Source organism: Mya arenaria, chromosome 5 (genome assembly GCF_026914265.1).
Source record: "Mya arenaria isolate MELC-2E11 chromosome 5, ASM2691426v1".
NCBI lineage: Eukaryota > Metazoa > Mollusca > Bivalvia > Myida > Myidae > Mya > Mya arenaria.
The window spans coordinates 1,695,645-1,723,201 of NC_069126.1; the positions used below are offsets into that span (position 1 = coordinate 1,695,645).

Here is a 27,557-nt window from a genome sequence, read left to right on the forward strand (position 1 = left end):
CATCATCTCGTAAAGAAAATAAAAAAAATATAGTTTAAATAAGTTCCATTATGCCTAACCCTATGAATTCGTTGTTAATTTAATACTTCAGATTCCAATTTCAAAACCTATAAGGCAGGAAAATAAAAAAGTTAAAATTGAATGTCAGAAAAAACCCAGAGTACGACCTCAGCAGAAAACGGAGACGCCAAAAAATGCATTATTGTGTTTAATTCATTTGATTTAATGATCAAAACCAAACACAACAACATGTGTTCTGTGAACAGATGAACAAATCTCAGCCTTCATAAATGTTTTTTTTTTCAACTAATAACTAGGTGGTCACAAATTCCAAGTTAAAAAGCGCCAAAATATGACTGATATTGTTTTATCTGCTCACAAATCATTCTTTTTTGCTTTTATTATTCAAGTCAAATGAGTTAAACATATTAATGCATTAAAATAAAAATAATAAAAAAATATTGCACCAGGCAATTGTAACCACGGGCCCCAGGTCCGAGGAATAGCGGGGACTTTGACTTTCGGCCCAGCCAAGCCCGGGTAATACCCCAGCTGCGGGGACGATTAGCTGGTAAAATCCCCGCCAAATGCTCCCGCACCCCAGGGACCCAAGGTAAGGCCCATTCCCCGCTTTTTTGGTGCGAATACAAAACCACCGCATGCACCCGGCACTGCGGGCCACCTGGAAAGTATAAACACGGCCCATTTCTCCGGCTTTTCCCGGTAAACCGCCGGACCTGGAGGGGGGGGGGGCGTTGTTAAAATTGACTACTGCATAAGAATCAACCTTTATTGTGCCCCTTCTAATCTAGATCCTATATCACTATGTAGTTCAGATATAAAGGTCTTCCATTGAAACACGGCATGGGGAATTATTTTTCTTCTCCAACATTTTGCAAGCGACGCAGAAACGAGAAATGACCGTTATAGCTTCCGTTAAAGTGTCTTGGTAGAAATTTCTGTGCGGTTAGTCCCTCAAAGTATTTCCCCTGGACATCCACATACTTTACGAGCTGAAAATGACTTTGAACACTATCTCTTCGAATATTGTTTATACACTGGTGTAATATGTTAAACATTAAGATCGTGCTGGAATTGAAACAAATGCTTTTTACAATGAAAAAACAAAAACAATCATTTAAAGTTCAAACTAGAGCATTATTCTAAATGATTGCTTGATAAAGAACTGTGACAGAAACGCCCCTTTTTGCCGGAAAGCTTTATCAACGCTATTGGAAATAGAATTATTTTCGAGCTGGATTTACAAAACACTACAGGGTAAGGGTATCTAAATGTTGTTAAAATGAGTATCTGTCCAATGCTATTAGTGTCAGGTTCAACAAATTTAAAATCGTTGCAAACGTAAAATCTGTGAGTGAGTCCCTTTTAAGTTGATATTCTGCTAATTTACATAAGAATGATTGTATTGTTTTCAGCCGGTCCATCACATAAGTAGTATGTTCCTATAGCACCCAAGTTAAAAACACATTTAAATAACCCGTAACACACATTTTGAGACAATTCCTTAGCCAACGTTTGTCAAAACATAAATTTACGTTTATTAAATTAAAGTCTATTCTGAACTATAATCGATTAAAACAATGTTCTTATATGGCCACACACAATTTCACTGAACATCTCGTGTACATGTATTATGTAAATCGTTGATAAAACACAACACTTTTCAATAAAATTCGTTTCTATTTCTGCATGTCAGCATTGCAATATAGGAAAGACGGAATGTCGGGAGATCGGTCTGATCATGGCCCGATAGCTGTCCGATATCAATGTTTAATCCCTATATGTCTATTGGACATTCATGTAAAAAAACAGAGGCATACTTTTAATGGCTTTTGAATACTTCATGAGTGATTTTCAGGGGTTCCGAAAACAAAAGCGGCCCAACACCGGACCAATATCTTCCTAATATCCGATACATACCGAAGACGATATTGGACCTTTACCGATCTGCCCTTCGGATGAAAGTCGAATCGATATCAAACAGATAAGGCAATGTACAATATTGGAAATGTATTGCTTAGCCAATCGGAAACAAATCGTCGTTCACATATCAGAAACGATATACTATAATATGTTTTTGTATATCAAATACAGTCGGACCGATATCGGATTAAATACTAGATATCGGACGTATGTATAATTAAGGTGGTGAACACATATTCTTCTTGAACAAATATATTATCTCTCTTTATAATTGTTAGATAATATTTTAATTTGTGATAAATTCCCATTTTGAACGTCTCGAAAAATACGATCCGACAAGATAACCATTAATGAAACAACTAGCTAGTTTCTGAGAATTTTAAAACAATTTTCTTATACACTGTGATGCATATAATACTAAAATAATCAACTTTAGTTCGCTTATTTCTATAGAATCATTAATAAGTGTTATTTGCAAAATTTATGTCATTTCAACCAGCGCAGGTATGTTATAAAATATCATTTCAAATACGGCAGTTTACGTTGATAATTATTATTTATATGTTGATATTGCAGAAAAGGGCGCAATGAATCAACAGCCTGTACCCGAAGTCGTCAACAAAAGAAATTCGGTTGATATTATTAAAGATTCTGATGCACTCCAAACGGAACAAATACGAGCAAGATAAATGTTTTATCAGTACAAAAAGTTCCGCAGAAAAGACGCTATCATGGTCGTTTGATGGAAATGGCTATCGCCCCAGGCCAATTTGCAGGGCTTTATTTTAGTGCCATTTTTACTCCCCTGCCACGGAGTGGGGAGGGGATTATAGAAATCTGTCTGTCTGTCTGTCTGTCTGTCCGTAACATTTCGTGTCCGGGCTATAACTTACTTATGCATTGATGGATTACCATATTACTTGGTACAAATGTTGTCCCCATTGAGACGATGTGCAGTGACCTTGACCCGGGTTCATACCTCAAAGGTCAAGGTCACACGAGACATTTAAAGGTCATAGTACACATACTCGTGTCCGCGCGATAACTTACTTATGCATTGATGGATTACCATATTACTTGGTACTAATGTTGTCCTCATTAAGACGATGTGCAGTGACCTTGACCCTAGTCCATACCTCAAAGGTCAAGGTCACACGAGAAATTTAAAGGTCAGAGTACTCATGCTCGTGTTCGCGCGATAACTTACTTATGTATTGATGGATTACCATATTACAAGGTACAACTGTTGTCCTCAATTGAGACGATGTGCAGTGACCTTGACCAAGGTTCATACCTTTAAGGTCAAGGTCACACGAGCCATTTAAAGGTCAGAGTACACATGCTCGTGTCCGCGCTATAACTTACTTATGCATTGATGGATTACCATATTACTTGGTACAAATGTTGTCCTCATTGAGACGATGTGCAGTGACTATGACCCGGGTCCATAGCTGAAAGGTCAAGGTCACACCAGAAATTTAAAGGCCAGAGTACACATGCTCGTGTCTGGGCTATAACTTACTACACACAACATGAATAACTTTAACAAGTATCCTTTTATAATATGTTCATATATCCAAGAATATTAAGGTTACCGATCAAACAACTTGTATTTCCTATATTTCAACTCTTGACCAGTGGTCGTGTACAATTTTGGTCCGGTTCAACGTACCAGTCAGGTTGCGAGAAAAACAAAATATACTTAAAACAACGGCGGGTGATATAACCGTCCTTCGGACTGCCTTGTCTCATTTCGAAAGATAATTGACGGTACTGGTGTGGTCAAGAAAAAAGATTTTAACAATTTGAACAAGTACTCACATGAAAGAAAACGTATCTGAAAAAAATGTTTACGACTTTAGTACCTAGACGACTTAAGGAACTAAACGACTTTAGGACCAGAACCTAGACGACTTTAGGTCCTCGTACGTAAGCGGAGAAGATATTTATTGAAATATGATTTGCTTAACATATGTGCCTAAATATAGAATATATTTTGATTGAATATCGGTCTTATGACGGAAATATTTCTTATAGTGTCAGATATCGACCGATACGATATCGGTCCAAATTGCATATGATCTGGGACCAATAACATAAATCATACTCCCAGATCTGATGGAAAAGCAATAAAGGTCAAACATCGTTTTCCATATGTATCCGATATATATTTGACATGTATGCGACAGTTGTAAAATTACTCATTTGTTATGAGTCTAATGTCGGTCCGATATGTAGCCGACATGATTATCGGCCCCCTTGTACCTGATTGGCAACAACAGTTATGGGATACCTTTCGGTTATCGATTGGATATAATGTTGCATACTGGGATAAAAGAAGACGTGAACACTATTTATTTTCTTGAGGGTTTATTTTTTTAGTAACGGTACGTGGTTACATGTACTGAATTCAGTATTGAACAAACACTTATAATAACACATAACGCATGAGGTATTTATATAAGAATATAGTTACACACATATGCAGATCCCTGATATAGAATGTTAGACAAATTGTGCAAATGCGCCGTTAACACTCGTTCGAACAAAATGTAACACATTGGGCCAACGGTTCAGAACGATGTTAGCGTAAACAAGGTTGTTGACGGTATCGTTGGTAATTTAAAAAAGGTGATCTATTCTATGTTGCACCCATATCTTTCAATGAAACAAATACCAGTGTGTGTATACCACGTGATAAATTACGTCATAAATGCTCCTTTGGAAGCCAATATTTTGCTTCAAATGAAGACTTTAATTAAAGATAACTTGACTATTAATTCACCACATTCAATGAAACATGGCGTAGTCTATGCCGCTTACATAACCCCGCATTTGGTCTTTAACTAGAGTTTGATTGAGATTCTAGTTTTTTAAAACACTTCGACAAACCTTTTCACGAAACCGCCGCCCTAATGAAGCATTGTCAAAACATTAGTTTGGAAACAGATTTGTCGAAGTTTTTAGGAGAACACTCACCTAACCACACTCCGGTAATATTACGAAGGCGGGGTTCTTTAGGTGGCATAGACTGCCCTTTGTTTCATTTAAAATGATGAAGAAAAGAAAAGTTATCTTTGTTTTAAGTCATCATTCGAAGCAAACTGTTGCCTTCCGATGTAGCATTAATGACGTAATTTATCACGTGGTATACGCACACTGAATACAGCTGAAACAGTTTTTTTTTCTCAAATATTGGTAGAAATACAGGGCACCTGGTTATTTATTAAATTTCCAGAACAGTAAAGACTATACAGATAACATCAGTGTTCTAAACAATCGGCCCATTAAAACACGCAATCTAACATTTGAAACACATCATTGCTGATGTTATTGTATCTTATAGCTTTAAGACATGGATTTGAGTATTAACCATTTGAAATGCAACCAATGTCTACATTTATCCCCTGTGCCTAACACTAAATACGATAATCATATTATACATAACAAATTCAAAATACACTCCTATGCACAAGTATATATGTGTACATACATGGAACTTTCCAGATTATAGTTTTTCAATAGCAGAATTATATACAGGCAAACGCGTGACCAAATATTTCCCAACCTAAACTAGCAGTTGAAACTTACACGTTACCATACCAATGTGAATGGGTAACATGGCAAACTTATGCGCCATCAAGAACTGAAGGTATAAAACGATATATACAAAAGGCGACAAATATTCATATTGATTGAATAATATTTTCTTTCAAATGTGATTCACGTCAAGAATGAAATGTCCGATTATTTGAATATTGGTCTAGCAGTCCACAAAAGTATATCTGCATGCATTTGGATCGCGTCACTATGTTGCTACATTAACTTTTGTATACTGTAGGGTATCGCCTTTGCCAACTTCTTTACACTGAAAACAAGATAATATAGATGCGCTATATACCTTTTTTTTAAACGAATTTCTTGCTGCAAAAGCCTTACTGTCTATTCCGTAACCTGTATAGTTTTCAAAAGTGGTTTGTATATTCAGAAGTCTTTGAATTATCTAACAATGGCATTATTACTCTGATATTCATCGTAAGATCAATTAATAAACAATACTATTACTGACATGAAGTATATAAGTTTGCAAGGAACTGATAGAAAAATAAACGCGATGCATTTCCGTAACCAATGTTGAGAAACATAAACATATTACAAATATTGAAAGTTAAACTGCATTGCAGTAATTTAAAATGGTTTACCCAACTGCTATATTCTTAAAACAATCATGGAAATTAATCTGAACAGCAAGGTTTCCATTGTGGTGCCCGATTACTACTAAAATGCTACTTGTTGTGTATAAGGACGAGCATAAATGGATACAAGTTGTATATAGAACCCAAACATTAAAACATCTAGGTATGAGACATAGAGTCATTTTCTCGGCTAATTAACAGAACATGAAATAATGAACAAAACCAGTTGCACCCTTATACCAACACACATAGAAAGTAATCACACATTTTGCAATCATAAACAGATCACAAAGAAGTCGCAGGTAGCTGGTGTTGATGAATACAATAAAATGTTCTCTTTTACTATGTTTTCGAGGTATAAAATAGTTCAAATTTTGACAAATTTATTCGCGATCAGCTTTAACTTGGGTGGTTTCCCAATTAAGTGCACAAAAATGTGAATGCAAACTTGAATATTTGCCAATTCTGAAAGTGAGACAAGAATCCTATGACCATTAGTGGCTATCAATTATGCTAGATTGGTTGCAATGGGATACAAGCGAAACATTGAATTATAATTTCATATATGAGAGCACGATTGGACACCAGCGTTCCTTTGAGGTAGCGTTAACAAGAGTGTCACGTACGTTACACGACATGCAGTTATATACGAGCCCGGGTTACAGTGATTACAGTTATAGATGTACGCTACCCTTCTCCTCCGTCACTCTAGGCATCTCGCTCATCGGGCTGCCGCTAGGGGAACAAATAATTTCATTTCATTTATTAAATTCATTCAATGCTTTAGGGTATGTTACACACAAGGGCAATTTTTGCTAGGAACTATGTTCAAACATGTTGTAACCTCATTTTACTGTATTTCTGTTTTCCTTTATAAACACAACTAAAATTACCAAGCCTTTTCATGAAATTGCAAACACTTGTATCCAAGGTTACGTTGCACACAAATGAAGTGTTGAGTCTATACAAGATGGAGTACATATAGTTACACCAAATATAACAAGATAACTATGATTCGGTTTACTTTTTATCCTCGATGTACTTCTTGGCGTGTTCATGCTCCTCCTCCTCCGGCAGATTCCACAACACAGCGTCCTCGTATAGATCGTCCACCTCACCTAGCTGATCCTGGTCAAACACCGGCAGCTTCAGTAACAGACCTAGTATGCGATGAGATAAGATAAGCCATGATAGATACGACGCCATACGATAGTAGCACATTAGATATAAGATTATATAGTAAGTAAGTATCTTCTATGGCCGACAGTGAAACGACGTTTACCAAATTTCCGCAAAACACCTTGCGCGAGATTTGGGATGAGCTTTTCTCTCACCCCAGATAAGTAAACCCAAATGGCCATGCTGGTAATTCTTATCTTGCTTGAAGATACTTATAATCCGGGGTGGGAGAAAAAAGTTTCTACAACAGCGAACATGTACATGTACTGTACGGTTGACCTCGAATAGCTATATGGGTCAAATACCGGCAGATGGCAGCAACAAACCTGGGGACGAACTAAGACAAAATAAAATAAGATGAGCCGTATAAAGACAAGATCAGATCAGATGAGAAGTTTCATAACACGGCGTCCTCTGAAATGTCATCCACCTTGCCCATAGGTAATTTAACGACCACATAAGATAAAATAAGATGATGCCACCGTAGAAATCGCCATGTCAACCGAGCTCATCCTGGTTACACTCGGAACACTGTAGCAGCAACTTCAAAGATAATTATATTGCAATAAGTCAGCCTGAAGCAGATGCAGCTAGATTCACGGATGTATTTATGGCAGGTTGCTAAAATTGTATCCATCTTCATAGGATAGTTTGAAAGAAATGCATACAAAGTGTCTCATTATGTAGTGATTTTAAAGTAAGTTAATACCAATGTTTATATAATACTAATGCAATTCCGTTTATGGAAAGAAGAGCCCATTAACTTCGTCCTTGTCTTGTTTTTACCGTTTTATGATAATCGCATGGGCATTAATACCGATGTCATTTGCAAGGGACATAGCAAGGCCCGCTAGGCGGATTTGGGGCATGCCCACCCAAAGTTTTTTTTTAATTAGAAGCAAAATGGTGCAATCTGGGATAATCCCGGGAGCTTTATAGAGAAAAACAAAAGGCACAATTACATCCCTTTCATGCGCAAATTACACACACTTAATAGTATGTGCAAAAGCTGTAATAAAACGAAGCAATACACCCTGCACGTAGTTCAAATAACCTCTAATTTTCGGGTTTGGCGGCAATAAAGCTTTCAACAAACGCCTTTAGTCTATATCGCGGTGGATGTGCACGAGTCCCCGGCTAGACAGCCTGTCTGGAGACATTGTGTTTCGTAGATATTAGGTTTTGACGCGCTTAAGACTACCGAACGATCTCTCGCATGTTGCGGGTGTAGCGGGAATTGGTGGTAACGTATGCAGTAAAAGCTGTTCACATGGGTATGCGGTCAATTCTGGTCAAGCGTCTCCAGCAGCCTTGACGGAACCTGGTCCAACTCCCGTGCTGGACATCGGGCCTTCCAGCGCCTTATCTCACCGAGGAACATTTCCCTGCAACACGTCATATTAGTCTAATATACCTCTAACAAGCTGTTATAATTTCGTCTGTTAACTGGTGCAACTGTGACGGTATTAGACGTTGCGCCAAAATCGTGGTCGTCCTGTAGCTCTTCAAGAGTATAGACCACCACCGGAAACGCGTTCTTGAATGTGCTCAGGGCATCCGACCTTGCAGTCCATCTAGTCTCGCATAGTACCTTGAAAGCGAATGTGATGATGTGCAGTTGACATCATTGTGCGCACACATTTCAATTTGGAGCGGTGTACGAAAGCTAAAGTAAAATTGTGTGACTTGCAATGGATAGTGCACATAATGGGTGAGCGGAACTCTGCTTTATAAGAGCCTGTATGCCATTGAATTTCCCAGCCTTATTACTGGCACCATCGTAACACTGAACGCGATATTGCACGATATCTAAAACACATTCGCCCAAATGGGTCATGAACGACCCGGCAATTGCTATTCCTTTGATGGACTTGCTTGTCATAAACCAATAAAGTATTCCCGGAGTGAATGCCGAGCGCCTTGTGTGGCGACATAGAACGTACGCACAACGAACGCTGTTCCTTGGATGAACAGTCCTGACACTCAACTGCCATTATTGCATATAATCCAGCGTTCCTACACATATCCAAAATCAGCTTTAAAAGCTGCTGGGAACATGTCATATTGTTGTTCAAGTGATCCGCTAGCACAGCATCACAGATGGGTTAGGGTTTTGAAGCATTGCTATGAAATTGCGTCTTTCTGCTGTATGCCTCCTAATAGCAATGTTTTGCCTAATAAAATTAAAATTATGATAATGTAATTTTAGACGTGTTGATTACAATTCTCCAGCTTGGTGTGCAGATGAAATGCTGCACATTATCAAAGGGACTTTGTTTCGCCTCACATCAATGCAATTTTCAGATAGAGTCATGGCGGTCTGGTGTCCCTTTTCGGCCTGATGCCTGGTAACTGACATGGGCATATTCTCCAATCTGGTTTTACAGTTGTAAATGGCCTATAGTTACCATTTCCGAAAAGAGGCATGGGGCACAGACGCCGCCATCCTTATAGTGACGGACTATTTCACCAAGCTGTTCTGTTGTAACCATTTTGGAGTGAATTTCCGGTACTTGGCTCCAATAAACCTATAATAATAAATCATTTAAAAAATAACAAGAGTCCATAATGGTATTTAATAAATAGATGAAATGAATAAAAAGTTGTCACTTTACACAATAAAAATACATTCCGAGCGGAGATGTGGAATTGAACCCGGAACCTACCACACGAAAGTTTGCTAACTTCACCACACAAACAACTGATTAAAGTTATGATCAAACTCAAACTTATAATATTAGTTGTCAAAGCAGCTTGTACGCAAACTAATGTAAAGAACGATATTTAAATTTATACATCGATAATTATTTTTTTCGAAAACGGTATTCTAAGTCAATAATAGTATATAAATTAGATTAAAGTTTAGACTAAAAGAGACATGGTATAGAATATATTTATTATATGTATTTACCTTCCTGCAAAGGAATGCCCTACACCAGCCCATGACGATTCCAAAAGCTTTGATATCGAACTATCATCCCAGACTTCAATTTTCCCTGGGTTGGGATATAAACCGGGCCGATATCTTTTTCACACATTTTTTTCAAAACAAACGCGGTTGTCTGATATCGCAAACGCTAGACTACTTACCAATACACCAGTAGCCTACCCGGGAACCACTTTTTGGCGTTAGAAATAAAGCGTTTAGTTTACATTCTACTAAATTAAAATACAATTTCTTCTTTAATTTTTCGGTACTTTACGAGATTTTTTCAAACAGAAATAAAACAAACCTTTCAGTTATGCAATGTGTAGCCTCCATTGTTATTGCATTTTTGGGCCATTTAATTGTTATCATTTTTTAAAAAGGTTGTAGGCATGGGCCTACATGGCCTACATATAGCTACACCCTTGTTTAACACTAATGCAATTCCGTTTATGGAAAGAAGAGCCCATAAACTTCGTCCTTGACTTGTTTTTACCGTTTTGTGATAATCGTCAGTTTCTTATATAACACTAAATTGTTATGAAACAGAGTTACAATCTGTGTCATGTCCATGACCATCATGTTGCTGAAGCTGTATTTCAGTAAATCGTCACAACTTTACTTTGTAACTTATTGCATTCAAACAGCAGTGGCTCCATCGCGTGTCAAAGATATTACTAGGATTATAGACGTGTCAAGGCTGCTTGGTCGAAGTATACATGCAGTTACTTCAAATTTAACTTAAATTAACCACGTACCTGTTAAAATACCTCCGACTATCGCAATGCCGAGCGTGATAACAAGGGCGAGCATCTGATATCCGCCCTGTTTTCCGGATGACCAGCCCTTGCCCGGCTCCAGGTCCGGGTAGCGTTGTACCAGGGCGTCAAAGTCAGCTCCTGTAGCGGGCACTGTGTACGGGAATATCTCATACATGCTGGAAAATACCCATGTACATGTACGTGAACAAATGTTAAGAAATTAACGGAGACTTATGTGGCAAAAAGCAGGATATTTACAGATTATACGACGAGGCTACTGAACATTGGAGTTCGCAATCAGTACTACACTTTTAAAGCAACCCAACCCCTTTCCGCTGTCTGCCATGTCTTTGTCTTTGCATAACCAGTTTGTACTTGTACAGGCATATTGAATTAATGACAATATCAATAACTGAGGCAGAGTGAGCATCACATGTTAAATGTGTAACTCTCGGCTCCATCATCACCCAACGGTACACATCCTTAGAATACCTGCGGCCCCACTTGTCTTCAGAACTCATGGCGGCCATGACTGCCCCGGCAATGGCCGCGAGGATGGCCGGCATCCCATGCAGGTTATTGACGCCGCAGGTGTCCTGTATGCGCAGCTTGTCCGTTAGAAAACCCTGAAGAAGAGGGGGACTTTGTCTCAAGTGGTAGTGCCATTTCAGAAATTTCAAAGTTGTGTTTAGATAAGCGAACAAACTTAAAACGATTTAAAGTAACCAACTTTGTATCTATATAATTATATTGCACATATACAGTGCAACAATGGAAATAGTTAGGTATGCACCAATTATGTACCAATTATGTAAATGTTGGTGGGGTGAACATGGCAGAGATAGCAAAGCATGTAACAATTTATTGCAACGGATATTTTTTATCTAGACACACTGGTTATTAAATTTAATGCGCTCTCATGTTACACATTCAAGCTAATTTAAGTTTAAGTATAATGTTCACTTTTATGACGAACGAACATTAACACGTATAATATATTACTTTCATAACAATGAACTCAGACACAGAGGGTTCTGCTCAGGCTGGTTTTGCTTCTTGGTTAAACGACATATTATATTCATACTAATAGAAATTCTATCTATACAGAACCAACACTAACTGTTTATAAACGCATTACCCAAAAGTACTTTTTATAAACGCAGAATTCAAACGTGCTGTTTAATAACATAGTCCAACTATTTATTAACGACCCTTTTAAACGAAAATTCGAGAAAAAATAATTTTAATGACTGGACCTGCTCGCTGCAATGAGGACTTACGGAGATGTACTTGTATCCGGTGACCGAAATGAGGCCGGCCACGGATCCCATGATGAGAGCACCGTACGGCTGCAGCGGCATATTTGCCGTCGTCCCCACCGCCACACCACCGGCCAGCGTCGCGTTCTGGACAAACTCCTAAAATAACATGAAAAAATATACATGCCAACATGGTTTGCAATGATGAGGGCGCCGTTCGGCCACAGCGGCATATTTGCCTAGCGCTACTCCGCCTGCCAGCGTCGCGTTTCGAACAGCTTCGGAATCGGATACCAAGCAGTGTACATGGGCGGAATTCTCATGGCCCACTTTGTGGTCATCAAGCCGGTCAAGTGGATTTCCTCTGGTTTCTCCTGGTTCTTATTGCCAACGAGACTGATTCATATAATGCTGTTATAACTTCTTTCTCAATCGGTGTGAAATGAATAAGTTTGAATTAACTAATTGGAAATCGCATTGTATTACGCTTAAATTATTTGCTTGTTGATACATGTACATTTTTTTAGTATCAACTTAGTAACTTAAAAGCCAAAAAAAAGATCACGCAAATGTACGTCTTAAAAATACTGAAGAAGCTCAAAATACGATTTCATTTCAATCATCGTCTATATTTATTTTTTTGAAACGAACCAAAGTAAAAATAAGATCATCTCAATTCGTTACCTCTTACGTCTTACCGGGAAAACTTAGTTTTGGTACAAAATCTTGAGCGAGTACATTTTAAAGACTGGCTGCAGACGTCGGACTCATGGTCAACTATATTATTATTATTATTATTATTATTATTATTATTATTATTATTATTATTATTATTATTATTATTATTCATGAAACACTATAAGGGGCTGATTCTTATAAAATATATACAAAATGCGGATTTGAATTCTTGAACTCAATTTTGCTTACAAATATTCATATGAAAACGGGCTGTATAAAGAGGGTAGGGCTAAAACTGGGTTAAGATATACCAGATACCAGTGGACGAATGTCAGGGTTAAGCAGGTACCAGTGGACAAATATTTGGGTTAAATAGATACAAACGGCCAAATGTTTGAGTATAGGATATACTTGTGGCAAAATGTTTGGGTTCAGCAGATAGAAGTGGCAAAATGTTTGGGCTCAGCAGATGCAAGTGGCAAAATGTTTGGGTTCAGCAGATACAAGTGACAAAATGTTTGGGTTCAGCAGATACCAGTGACAAAATGTTTGGATTGAGTAGATACCAGTGGCCAAATGTTTGGGTTCAGCAGATGCAAGTGGCAAAATGTTTGGGTTCAGCAGATGCAAGTGGCAAAATGTTTGGGTTCAGCAGATACAAGTGACAAAATGTTTGGGTTCAGCAGATGCAAGTGGCAAAATGTTTGGGTTCAGCAGATGCAAGTGGCAAAATGTTTGGGTTCAGCAGATACAAGTGACAAAATGTTTGGGTTCAGCAGATACAAGTGACAAAATGTTTGGATTGAGTAGATACCAGTGGCCAACTCTTTGGGTTCAGCAGACACCAGTAGCCAACTGTTTGGGTTAAGTATATACCAGTAGCCAACTGTTTGGGTGAAGTACATACAAGTGGCCAAATGTTTGGGTTAAGTTCATACAAGTGACCAAATGTTTGGGCTAAGTAGATGCAAGTGACCAAATGTTTGGGTTAAGTAGATAAAAAGTGGCCAACTGTTTGGGTTTAGAAGATGCAAGTGACAAACTGTTTGGGTTAAATAGATACAAGTGGCCAACTGTTTGGGTTAAGTAGATACCAGTGGCCAACTGTTTGGGTTAAATAGACACCAGTAGCCAACTCTTTGGGTTAAGTAGATACAAGTGGCCAACTGTTTGGGTTAAGTAGATACCAGTAGCCAACTCTTTGGGTTAAGTAGATACAAGTGGCCAACTGTTCGGGTTAAGTAGATACCAGTAGCCAACTCTTTGGGTTAAGTAGATACAAGTGGCCAACTGTTTGGGTTAAGTAGATACAAGTGGCCAACTGTTTGGGTTAAGTAGATACAAGTGGCCAACTGTTTGGGTTAAGTAGATACAAGTGGCCAACTCTTTGGGTTAAGTAGATACAAGTGGCCAACTGTTTGGGTTAAGTAGATACAAGTGGCCAACTGTTTGGGTTAAGTAGATACAAGTGGCCAACTGTTTGGGTTAAGTAGATACCAGTAGCCAACTCTTTGGGTTAAGTAGATACAAGTGGCCAACTCTTTGGGTTAAGTAGATACAAGTGGCCAACTGTTTTGGTTAAGTAGATACCAGTGGCCAACTGTTTTGGTTAAGTAGATACCAGTGGCCAACTGTTTTGGTTAAGTAGATACCAGTGGCCAACTGTTTTGGTTAAGTAGATACCAGTGGCCAACTGTTTTGGTTAAGTAGATACCAGTGGCCAACTGTTTTGGTTAAGTAGATACCAGTGGCCAACTGTTTTGGTGATGAAGATACAAGTGACCAGATGTTAGGATTAAGCAGGTGTTAGTGATTAAATATTAGTGTAAAGCAGAGGCCAGTGGCCAAAAGGTAGGCTTAAGCAAATACTAGTGATATAATGCAATATTCATCTCTCTAATGGCCTGAAGTCGACGACAAGCTCATAGTCAAACCGAACAGTAGAAATGGATATCTCACAATATCTTAAAAAAAAACAACAACATGAGAATTCATTTTAAATCGCATCGCCGATATCTAATTAAATCACTTGAGAAAAAGAGAACTCCTTCGTTCGTCTGACAGTTGGATACTATTCCAAGTTTCCAAATGCTGACAATAGTGACAGCAACTATGCCTAACGACCTTCCTTCAACCTGGAGATGACCGCAATACTGGGGTTAACAGTACTGTTATGTTATATATACTGAAAAAAATATGAACTGTTTGTAAGAAATTTAAATGACACATTACCATGGTGAATTTGCCCTTTTTGTCATAGATTGCTGACATGGCGAATGTGACCACGGTACAGGCGGCGAGGGACAGGTACGTGTTAATGTAGGCACGGTGCTGCTCGTCCCCCTCCGCTCCACCCCCGTTAAAACTAGGCCAGTACATCCACAGGAAAACGGTTCCTACAAAACAAGTAAATTATGTGTTTGCAAATGCAATAAAACAAATCCCAACGTTACTAATAAAACGTTTGACCATTTTGTTTCTTATCGTTGTGAATGAAAAATAATCATGCACAAGAATAATTTGAATCTTTTGCTAAATAGTAGACAAATATAACAAATACCTACAAACCTACCTAAATACCAAACACACCTATGCAGCTCTGTATTCTGATATGTGTGCTGTTCTTTACATTCTATGATTAGGCACGGCGAGTACAGTCGAACCAAGTTGGCTCGGAAAATGCGAGCCAAGCGGGAATGCTAACCTTCGGTATAAAGAAATCGATATTTTACATCCAGCTCGACCTTATGAAGAGTTCGAGCCAAGCAAGTTCGAGCCAACGGGGTTCGATTGCACATTACATTTAAACTTGGAGAAGAGGTCCAAGAACCACAAATGAACATCTCATCAATCATAGCGAAGACGTCCGAAAACCACAAATAAACAACTCACCGATCACGTAGAAAAACAAATAAACAAATCACCGATCATGTAGAAGAGGTCTTAGAATCACAATTAAACAACTTACCGATCATGGAGAAGAGGTCCGAGTGATAGACAGACTCCGACTTTTGGCTTTTTTGTGCCTTCTCCGAGTACAGCATGCGGGAGACAGCCAGACCAAAGTAGGCACCGAACGCGTGGATGTACATGGACTCACCCACGTCCACAGCCTTGTGATGGGTAAAAAATAAGAGTTCGTTGGTATGATACAAACACATAATTGTTTAACAGTTCAGATCACAGTCCTTAGCTGTCATTATGTCACCGTCTCTTGAAAAGCGTAAAGGAATGGCAAATACCACAAAACAAACACAACAAGAAAGTAATATATGCTGTTCGTTTACCTGTCGATGATATATCTTTTATAACAAGCTAGACAATTTAATTTGACTACATATTCCAGTATGTTTACGGTGGCGTCGGGTTTCGTGTTTCTATCTATCTCGTTTCACTGGTCTATACGTACATGTAGTTTGTCGTGGCAGACCATGCCGTTGATCTGGGCCAGTATCACCTCTATCAGTCCCATTATAAGGAGCTGAAGGGGCGTGGTCTTTCCTAGAACAGCACCGAACGAGATGAGTACGGTGGCAGAGGCAAAGTCCGCAGTCACCATCCTGTAACAGGGGTGAAATATGTCAGGGACAATTATGACTTCTGTAAGCCCAATGTAACCACGCCCCCCCCCCCACCCCCAGGTCCGAGGTATACCGGGGATAGCGGGGGAAATGGGCCGTGTTTTACCTTTTAGGTGGCCCCGCATTGCCGAGTGAATGCTGTGGTTTTGGTTTCGCTGATTTCGCTCCGAAAATAGCGGGGATTGGGCCTTACCTAGATATCCGGGGGTGCGGGGGCATTGGGCGGGGCTTTTACCAGCAGTTTGTCAACGCAGGCGGGGATTTTACCCAGGATTGGCTGGACCGAAAGTCAAAGTCCCGGCTATTTCCTGGGCCTTGGGGGGAGGGCATGGTTACAAATGACTGGTGCATGATAAAATGAAAGAGATCAGTGATTCTTATTTAAAGAAAGTAAAACTGTAGCATGTCTTTTGGACAGGATCACATGGTCATCGTTAAATACAATTTTGAATCGTCATTCAATATATGCCAACAACTAAAAATCGAGTTATATATACACAAACCTGTGGAGGATTATATTAAATCTGTGTTGTAGCGAAATGTAAACATGTTTCTTGAAATAATTATTGCGCTCTGCACAGACACGAAAAGCATGACAGCACGAGTAAAAGAGCATGCGAGCTTCCGGACTTACTCATCCACGACGATCTTATACTTCTTGCCGGTGAAGGTTCCCTGGTAGACGAAACCCCGGACGATCATGGCCCACTGCACGATGAGCGAGGCCATGAAGAAGTTGAGCCCGACCGCCGAGTAACCGTAGCGACACAGAAATGTCATCAGGAAACCAAAACCGATGAATATCATCACGTGCACGTCCTGGAACGCTGCAAGAACGGACATTCTTTGTCATTTAAAATTTAACTAATGAATTTATGCACGTGCAATTAAATACTTTTTGCTTATTTCGATTCGTTTTCTGACATTTTGCCAAAAAACAACACGAGGGTGGTTCTCGGTACTCACAACCTTAATATAATTCGATACCCCGACTCTCAAAATGCATGTGGTTTAATAAATAGTATTTGTTATTATTATTCAACATTCTGGAAGATAGAAGAAAAAATCGGTCAAGGGAAGTTATGGCAGATTTTCGGTGTAAACATGGTCTTCACATTAGCCTACTTACGGGTAGATATATATGGTGGCTGAGTTCTGCCATTTTGAACGTAAAATGGGACAATACGAAAATACGTCAAATGGCGGAGCGAAATTTAAGACAATAAGCCATGGGGCGGGGCGAAAATACGACAATAAGTCACGGGGCAAGGCGAAAATACGACAATAAGCCATGGGGCGGTGCGAAAATACGACACGACAATAAGCCATGGGGCAAGGCGAAAATACGACAATAAGCCATGGGGCGGAGCGTAAATACGACAATAAGCCATGGGGTGGAGCGTAAATACGACAATAAGCCATGGGGTGGGAAGAAAATACGACAATAAGCTATGGGGCAAGGCGAAAATACGACAATAAGCCACGGGGCGGGGCGAAAATACGACAATAAGCCATGGGGCGGGGCGAAAATAAGACAATAAGCCATGGGGCGGGGCGAAAATACGACAATAAGTCACGGGGCGGGGCGAAAATAAGACAATAAGCCATGGGGCGGGGCGAAAATACGACAATAAGCCACGGGGCGGGGCGAAAATAAGACAATAAGCCATGGGGTGGGGCGAAAATACGACAATAAGCCATGGGGCGGGGCGAAAATACGACAATAAGCCACGGGGTGGGGCGAAAATATGACAATAAGCCATGGGGCGGGGCGAAAATAAGACAATAAGCCATGGGGCGGGGCGAAAATAAGACAATAAGCCATGGGGCGGGGCGAAAATACGACAATAAGCCATGGGGCGGGGCGAAAATAAGACAATAAGCCATGGGGTGGGGCGAAAATACGACAATAAGCCATGGGGCGGGGCGAAAATAAGACAATAAGCCATGGGGCGGAGCGAAAATACGACAATAAGTCACGGGGCAAGGCGAAAATACGACAATAAGCCAGGGGACGGGGCGAAAATACGACAATAAGCCATGGGGCGGGGCGAAAATAAGACAATAAGCCATGGGGCGGGGCGAAAATACGACAATAAGCCATGGGGCGGGGCGAAAATACGACAATAAGCCATGGGGCAGGGTGAAAATAAGACAATAAGCCATGGGGCGGGGCGAAAATACGACAATAAGCCATGGGGCGGGGCAAAAATACGACAATAAGTCACGGGGCAAGGCGAAAATACGACAATAAGCCATGGGGCGGGGCGAAAATACGACAATAAGCCATGGGGCGGGGCGAAAATACGACACGACAATAAGACAAAATATACCGCAGCATTTTCAAAAAAATGCATGTATGTACCCCTTTCAAGACGAAACGTCAAGCACCGAAAAGATCTTGAACCTGGCATTTTTAAATTAAATAAAATACAAAGGAAGTTTAACGTTAAATTAAGGTATGACAATGTTTCAGTAGCGCTGTAGTAGTAGTTCATATTTTGGGTGTTACTGTGTTCATGGTTTCCAGAGATCTTGCCAGTTATCGTTTTGAACTTTCTTTCTTTGAAGATTTTAATCCAATAATTATCGTTCGCATTGTCGCATTTTTGTCTTGAGTTTATTAATGGATGCTTTATCGCTTGCCATGCCTACCGTAAAGTGAAAATACGAATATAAGCCGCAAGTGGCGGGACGATATACGAAAATAGGCCAGGTCACGGGCGAAAATATGCCAAGTCACGGGCGAAAATACGAAAATAGGCCAGGTCACGAGCGAAAATATGCCAAGTCACGAGCGAAAATACGAAAATAGGCAAAGTCACGGGCGAAAATACGAAAATAGGCGAAATAGCCATGAGACAGAGCGGCAACATTCGGAAACAACACCAAGTGGCGATGCGAAAAAACGCCGTATTATTATTTCGTATCTTCGCATCGGCACATGGCGTCTAAAACACGGAATGGCAGAAAACATCCACCATAGATACATACATGCACAAAACTCGCATAAAATGAAAAATGTGGAATTTGATACATCGGTTATGGTTAAAATAAACACGGTTAATTTATTGCCTTTTCTCCGCATGTTTTTATGTCTACATGTATTGAATTACTTTATTTGGATATTAGTTTCACATATGTTATTACCATGGACATAAATTAAGTCCCATGAAATTTGAAATTTTACCTCAAGCCTAAATATTCTACAGTAGTAATTATTACCACAACTAGTGTATATTTTATACAAACAAGATGTAATCGTTTGATATGAAGTCAGTTTAATGTTTGATCATAAAAAAATACTAAAAAGGTACTATTATGCCACAAATGAATGATAGGAAATGAATATTTGATTGTCGTTGTAAAGACATTAAAGTGTCATGATAGTAGGTGATCCTTCCAAGTTATTTTATCAGTTAGTTTAATAGATATCGATTGTAAAGACAGTCTGTAACCCTGACAGAATCGAAAAACTGTGTACTTCTTAACAGACCATAAGAACCTTCCCCTGGTGAGGATCGAACCGTCAACTACTGTGTGAAAGGCAAATGTTGAGAGTTCTGACAAATATTGAAGCGTTTTTATTGTTAACGAAGCGAGTAAATACTGATCTTCATGAAAAGTCAAGGTCGTGTGAGTAGTGTAGTCTAGTAATCAAGGTCGTGAGTGTAGTCTAGTAATCAAGGTCGTAAGTGTAGTCTAGTAATCAAGGTCGTGAGAGTAGTCTAGTAATCAAGGTCGTAAGTGTAGTCTAGTAATCAAGGTCGTAAGTGTAGTCTAGTAATCAAGGTCGTAAGTGTAGTCTAGTAGTCAAGGTCGTGATAGTTGTCTAGTAATCAAGGTCGTGAGTATAGTCTAGTAATCAAGGTCGTAAGTGTAGTCTAATAGTCAAGGTCGTAACAGTAGTATAGTAATCAAGGTCGTGAGTGTAGTTCAGTAATCAAGGTCGTGAGTGTAGTCAAGTATTCAAGGTCGTGAGTGTAGTCTAATAATCAAGGTCGTAAGTGTAGTCTAGTAGTCAAGGTCGTGGTAGTAGTCTAGTAATCAAGGTCGTGGGTATAGTCTATTAATCAAGGTCGTAAGTGTAGTCTAATAGTCAAGGTCGTGAGAGTAGTATAGTAATCAAGGTCGTGAGTGTAGTTCAGTAATCAAGGTCGTGAGTGTAGTCAAGTATTCAAGGTCGTGAGTGTAGTCTAATAATCAAGGTCGTAAGTGTAGTCTAGTAATCAAGGTCGTGAGTGTAGTCTAGTAATCAAGGTCGCAAGTGTAGTCTAGTAATCAAGGTCGTAAGTGTAGTCTAATAGTCAAGGTCGTAACAGTAGTATAGTAATCAAGGTCGTGAGTGTAGTTCAGTAATCAAGGTCGTGAGTGTAGTCTAGTAATCAAGGTCGTGAGTGTAGTCTAGTAATCAAGGTCGTAAGTGTAGTCAAGTAATCAAGGTCGTAAGTATAGTCAAGTAATTAAGGTCGTGAGTGTATTCTAGTAGTCAAGTTTGTGAGTCTAGTGTAGAAGTCAAGGTCGTGAGTATAGTGTACTAGTCAATGTCGTGAGTATAGTCTAGTAGTCAAGGTCGTGAGTGTAGTCTTGTAGTCAAGGTCGTGAGTGTAGTCTAGTAGTCAAGGTCGTGAGTATAGTGTAGTAGTCAAGGTCGTGAGTTAAGTCTAGTAGTCAAGGTCGTGTGTATAGTCTAGTCGTCAAGGTCGTGAGTATAGTCTAGTCGATATGGTCGTAAGTATAGTCTATTAATCAAGGTTGTGAGTGTAGGCTAGTAATTAAGGTCGTTTGAGAAGTCTAGTAATCGTCGTATGACGTAATTTAGTGTGGGAAATCATTAGGATTGTTAAAATTAAGACACTGGCGGCTTTCAACATATGTTAACATTTGCTCATATATTGTTCACGATTTTGAATAACGTTTTTTACGCGAATCAACAAAGGCTCTACCCGTTCTTAATAAAAGGGCGGGTTACGGCCTGAATTGAGGCGGAATTGGAACAGAATTATTGAATTCCGCCTGGAGTATGGACGAAATTTCGCGCGAAATCTACACATGTTCCTTTTAGATTCCGGGCGTAATATTGGAAATTCCAGGCGTAAACAAATTTCAGGCGTATTTATATACTTTAACATTTGTGTGACACGGATTTCGTACTTCAGTTTTCCTATGCGGAATATCCTACTTAATTAAACATTTTAGTGGAGCGTTAATTTGAACTTAGCCTTATAGTTTCAACGAAAAGTCATGAGAAATAATTAAATTGTTGTTGTTCCCTTTATTATTTACATTTCACATGGCAGTGGTAAAAGGTTAATTCTTCTTCGTTATTATCTGTTCACCACGTACTCCTTATAAAATAAAAAATGGAACACAAATATAAAACTATAAGGGGAAGTTAAAAGCACAAAGAATAAACATGAACCCATGATAATTCCCGAGTACGAGTGATGTCGGTGTTATCGTTATGATCTTGCCGGAACCTGGTGAGTTTACATATTATCTTCTTTTAATATGTTCATATAAACAACGGAATGTTAATTAAGTTCTGCACAATGATGGAATAACGGTTTTGTCTTAATTTAACAATCTTTAAATAACTGCATATACGAGATACACGATTTCTTCTTGATGTGTCAGCAGCCACAATACACAGAAGAGTTTCACATGCATAATACGATTACATCTCCATCGACAGCTGTCACATCAAAGGTATTAAATGTCTTTCGAGATTAAACCTTTATAGTTGTGTATTAGTACACATCTGCCATACATATTATATAACGTTGTTATTCAAGACGAAATATGGGTAGAAATGAGAACAGTGGTATTAAAATAGTATGGTTTGGGTAAACATCCAAGGTTAAGAAAACATTTGACTGTTATAAGGTGATTGCTGCAATTAATCGAACTACTTTTTAAGTTAATGAAGCAACAAAGAAGCATCCATCTCCACTCCTGTAGCCCCAGGCAACTCTGATGTGGTAAGAATACATTTCAATAAAGCTATATAAACATCTGTTTGCAAGAATAAATTTCGTTTGTAATTTATTTTAAAGCGTATTCAAAAACACTTCTGGTCATAACGTCTTCTGACCTCCCGAAACAGAATTATATTCTAAACTTATCATTTTCATACAAACAAGAGAATGTGGATCAAAGGGTGGTTACAGGAGTCGATGTTATCTTAATAAGTCCTTCTTTGAAATTTCAAATACTAACAACATGTGCTAGTAACAATATTTATAATTGAATGACGAACCCCGCATTTAAAGCTGCACTCCCACAGATTGACCGTTTTTACAACTTTTTTTATTTTTTTGTCTTGGAAAGAGCAAATTTTTGCGTAAATATCTGAAAAAAACAATGATAAAAGTTTGCCGAAAAAAATCAGAGCGCAGATTTGCATATTTCCGTTAGAAAACTAGTGTTTAATGGCATAAAACATGTTTTTTTTAACTTAAATATAAATATCTGTGATCTATTTTTTGTCAGCAGTCTTATATCACTGGTTTCCATGGATTTTTGCCAAAAATGGCTCGTTCCAAGGCAAAAAATAAAAAAAGATGTCAAAACGTTCAATCTGTGAGAGTGCAGCTTTAACGCTATAATATTGAAATGTGTGTGCTGCAAGAAACCCTACAAATTTATATAATATATACCTGTTTGTTTAATCATATATTATATATTTATTGAATACTGATAGATGTATTACCACAATTGTCAGTGGTTTGAGCCAAAGAAAAAAAATCTTAATAAAACTGATTTCAATAACCATTTATTTGAAATAAAATTCTAACAGCCTTGCAACATGTTGATTTATTAATTTTTCGACGACTGCACTTGTCCCTGTATTTTCATTGTATTAATGCTACTTAAATGTTCGAATTTTATTTCAAATAAATGGTTACTTTTGAATTTATTTCTCTAATTGTTGACAACATGTGTAACAGGGTTATCCATGAATTATGTTTCAATTCAGGAGTGTAAATTATACACAAATATCAATTAATTTGGCTTATCAAACTAAATACTGACAATTACTTTCGCATTTTTGTTTATTATTTGCATTGCAAAATAGTGAATCGCTGATTTCATAGCAAATGACCACCACTTTTAAGTATTGTAAATTTAGGGCCAGCCATTGTTTATATCTACCGCTTCACCTGATTAAATAAATAATAACCGACTGACTGCTGATTTACTGAAAAGATATGTAGCGAAAACTTGTGAAATACTGCCGTCTCATTTGTCAGAATATTAGTTTGATCAGTAATAATCATTTGACCAGCTTTGTGTTTGAGATGTGAGATTTGTACTACAGGTTATAACAAACCACAGCCTTCTCTTGGACACAATACCATTCCGAACACTAATCGTCATTGAAAGAAAATGACCCACTTAGACTAACCATTGTATCATTCATGAATATATTCTTTATTTTTCTATATTGAAAGGTCAAATTTACAGCGTTTCTGATCTTTAACGATAATATTGAAAAGTTAACCCTAAAGCCTTTATTAATAGGCTCAAAGTGTAAAATTACCCGCTAACGGGTTCTGCGCCACTACACAGGGCTGTTACTTCGAGTCAACTGAAAATGTTTAGATGGTTTCTTTTCGTAAAGTAAGACGAAACTTATGGCAATATTTTAAATGAAACTTGACTCATCGCGATTGTCCTGACTTTGAGATCATTTGAGATGATCATAAAATATACATGTACCGTTCCTTAGATTAAGGCCATGCCAAAGTTATTTAGTTTTTTTTTATAAAGACACCCATGATTAAAATGAACCAGCTGGAAGTCTTATGTTCGTATGCGTCCATTGATACAAATTTAACGGTAACACATTTCGGCGTCTATTTCGTAGATTTTCGGAGATGTTAATCTACAGATTAAACGATCAGTAAAAGACATCATAATATTAAAGTGCTTGAGCTTTTCCTTAATGTAAACAAAAAAATCTAATAAAAATATTTAGCATGTCTTTGTAATAGAAATACCAACTGATAATTTTAAAGAGAATTTACTGAGATAGTATCTAATGTATTCTACCTCTCACACTCACAGTCACATTCTACCTCTCCCAAGCACAGTCACATTCTACCTCTCCCAAGCACAGTCACATTCTACGTCTCACACCCACAGTCACATTCTACCTCTCACACCCACAGTCACATTCTACCTCTCACACCCACAGTCACATTCTACCTCTCACACCCACAGTCACATTCTACCTCTCACACCCACAGTCACATTCTACGTCTCACACCCACCGTCACAATCAACCTCTCACACCCACAGTCACATTCTACCTCTCACACTCACAGTCACATTCTTACTCTCACACCCACAGTCACATTTTACCTCTCACACCCACAGTCACATTTTACGTCTCACACCCACAGTCACATTCCACCTATCACACCCACAGTCACATTCTACGTCTCACGCTCACAGTCACATTCTACCTCTCCCAAGCACAGTCACATTCTACCTCTCCCAAGCACAGTCACATTCTACCTCTCCCAAACACAGTCACATTCTAACTCTCACACTCACAGTCACATTCTACGTTTCACACCCACAATCACAATCAACTTCTCACATCTACAGTCACATTCTGCCTCTTACAACCCACAGTCATATTCTACCCCTTACAACCACAGTCACAATCAACCTCTGACATCTACAGTCACAATCTGCCTCTCACACTCACAGTCACATTCTACCTCTCCCAAGCACAGTCACATTCTAACTCTTACAACCACAGTCACAATCAACCTCTGACATCTACAGTCACAATCTGCCTCTCACACTCACAGTCACATTCTTCCTCTCCCAAGCACAGTCACATTCTAACTCTTACAACCACAGTCACAATCAACCTCTCACATCTACAGTCACATTCTACCTCTTACATCTACAGTCACATTCTACCTCTCACACCCACAGTCACGATCAACCTTTCACATATACAATCACATTCTACCTCTCACACCCACAGTCACGATCAACCTCCCACAACTGCAGTCACATTCTACTTCTTACAACCCACAGTCACATTCCACCTCTCACACCCACAGTCACATTCTACCTTTAACACCCACAGTCACATTCCACCTCTCACACCAACAATCACATTCTACCTCGCACACTCACAGTCACATTCTACCTCTCACATTCAGAGTCACATTCTACCTCTCACACCCACATGTACATTCTACCTCTCACACTCACAGTCACATATACTACCTCTCACACCCACAGTCACGTTCTACCTATCACACCCACAGTCACGTTCTACCTCTCATACCCACAGTCACGTTCTACCTCTCACACCCACAGTCATATTCTTCCTCTCACACCCACAGTCAATGTTCTACCTATCACACCCACAGTCACATTCTACCTCTCACACCCACAGTCACGTTCTACCTATCACACCCACAGTCACGTTCTACCTCTCACACCAACAGTCACGCTCTACCTCTCACAGCCGCAGTCACATTCTACCTCTCACAACCGCAGTCACATTCTACCTCTCACACCCACAGACACATTCTAACTTTCACACCCACAGTCACATTCTACCTCTCACACCCACAGTCACATATACTACCTCTAACACACACAGTAACATTCTACCTCTCACACCCACAGTCACGTTCGACCTCTCACAACCGCAGTCACATTCTACCTCTAACAACCGCAGTCACATTCTACCTCTCACACCCACAGTCACGTTCTACCTCTCACACCCACAGTCACGTTCTTCCTCTCACACCCACAGTCACATTCTTCCTCTTACACCCACAATCACATTCTACCCCTCACACCCATAGTCACGTTCTTCCTCTTACACCCACAATCACATTCTACCTCTCACACCCACAGTCACGTTCTTCCTCTCACACCCACAGTCACATTCTTCCTCTTACACCCACAATCACATTCTACCTATCACACCCACAGTCACATTCTACTTCTCACACCCACACTCCTCTAACTATCACACCCACAGTCACGTTCTACCTCTCACACCCACAGTCACATTCTACCTCTCACACCCACAGTCACGTTCTACCTATCACACCCACAGTCACGTTCTACCTATCACACCCTCAGTCAAGTTCTACCTCTCACACCCTCAGTCACATACTACCTCTCACAACTACAGTCACGTTTTACCTCTCACGCCCACAGTCACATTCTACCTCTCACACCCACAGTCACGTTCTACCTCTCACACCCACAATCACGTTCTACCTCTCACACCCACAGTCACATTCTACCTATCACACCCACAATCATATTCTACGTCTCACACCCACAGTCACATTCTACCTCTCACACTCACAGTCACATTCTACCTCTCACACCCACATGTACATTCTATCTCTCACACCCACAGTCATATATACTACCTTTCACAACTACAGTCACGTTCTACCTCTCACACCCATAGTCACGTTCTACCTCTCACACCCACAGTCACATTCTACCTCTCACACCCACAGTCACAATCTCACAGTCACATTCTTCCTCTCACACCTACAGTCACATTCTACCTCTCACACCCACAGTCACATTCTACCTCTCACTCTCACAGTCACATTCTACCTCTCACACCCACATGTACATTCTACCTCTCACACTCACAGTCACATATACAACCTCTCACACCCACAGTCACATTCTACCTCTCACACTCACAGTCACATTCTACCTCTCACACCCACAGTCACATATACTACCTTTCACAACTACAGTCACGTTCTACCTTCACATCCATAGTCACGTTCTACCTCTCACACCCACAGTCACGTTCTACCTCTCACACCCACAGACACATACTACCTCTCACAACCACAGTCACGTTCTACCTCTCACACCCACAATCACATTCTTCCTCTTACACCCACAATCACATTCTACCCCTCACACCCATAGTCACGTTCTTCCTCTTACACCCACAATCACATTCTACCTCTCACACCCACAGTCACGTTCTTCCTCTAACACCCACAGTC

General features: G+C 39.5%; 1 protein-coding gene across 2 annotated transcripts in view; it reads right to left on the reverse strand.

The window, feature by feature from the left end:
• Positions 1–4,297: 4,297 nt before the first annotated feature.
• LOC128234387 (ammonium transporter Rh type B-like) overlaps positions 4,298–27,557 on the reverse strand; it is a 37,305-nt gene continuing 14,045 nt past the window's right edge. The window contains exons 2-11 of one of the 2 annotated variants that reach the window (XM_052948599.1): positions 17,159–17,351; positions 16,353–16,503; positions 15,912–16,056; positions 15,176–15,339; positions 12,287–12,424; positions 11,499–11,632; positions 11,004–11,182; positions 7,165–7,300; positions 6,832–6,875; positions 4,298–5,812 (exon numbers count right to left, since the gene is read on the reverse strand). In XM_052948599.1, the coding sequence (XP_052804559.1) occupies positions 5,808–5,812; positions 6,832–6,875; positions 7,165–7,300; positions 11,004–11,182; positions 11,499–11,632; positions 12,287–12,424; positions 15,176–15,339; positions 15,912–16,056; positions 16,353–16,503; positions 17,159–17,351 (1,289 nt within the window). In that variant the 3' untranslated portion in view covers positions 4,298–5,807. Of the gene's footprint in view, positions 5,813–6,766; positions 6,876–7,164; positions 7,301–11,003; positions 11,183–11,498; positions 11,633–12,286; positions 12,425–15,175; positions 15,340–15,911; positions 16,057–16,352; positions 16,504–17,158; positions 17,352–27,557 lie in introns of both variants that reach the window. The other variant, XM_052948598.1, reaches the window with a different exon arrangement.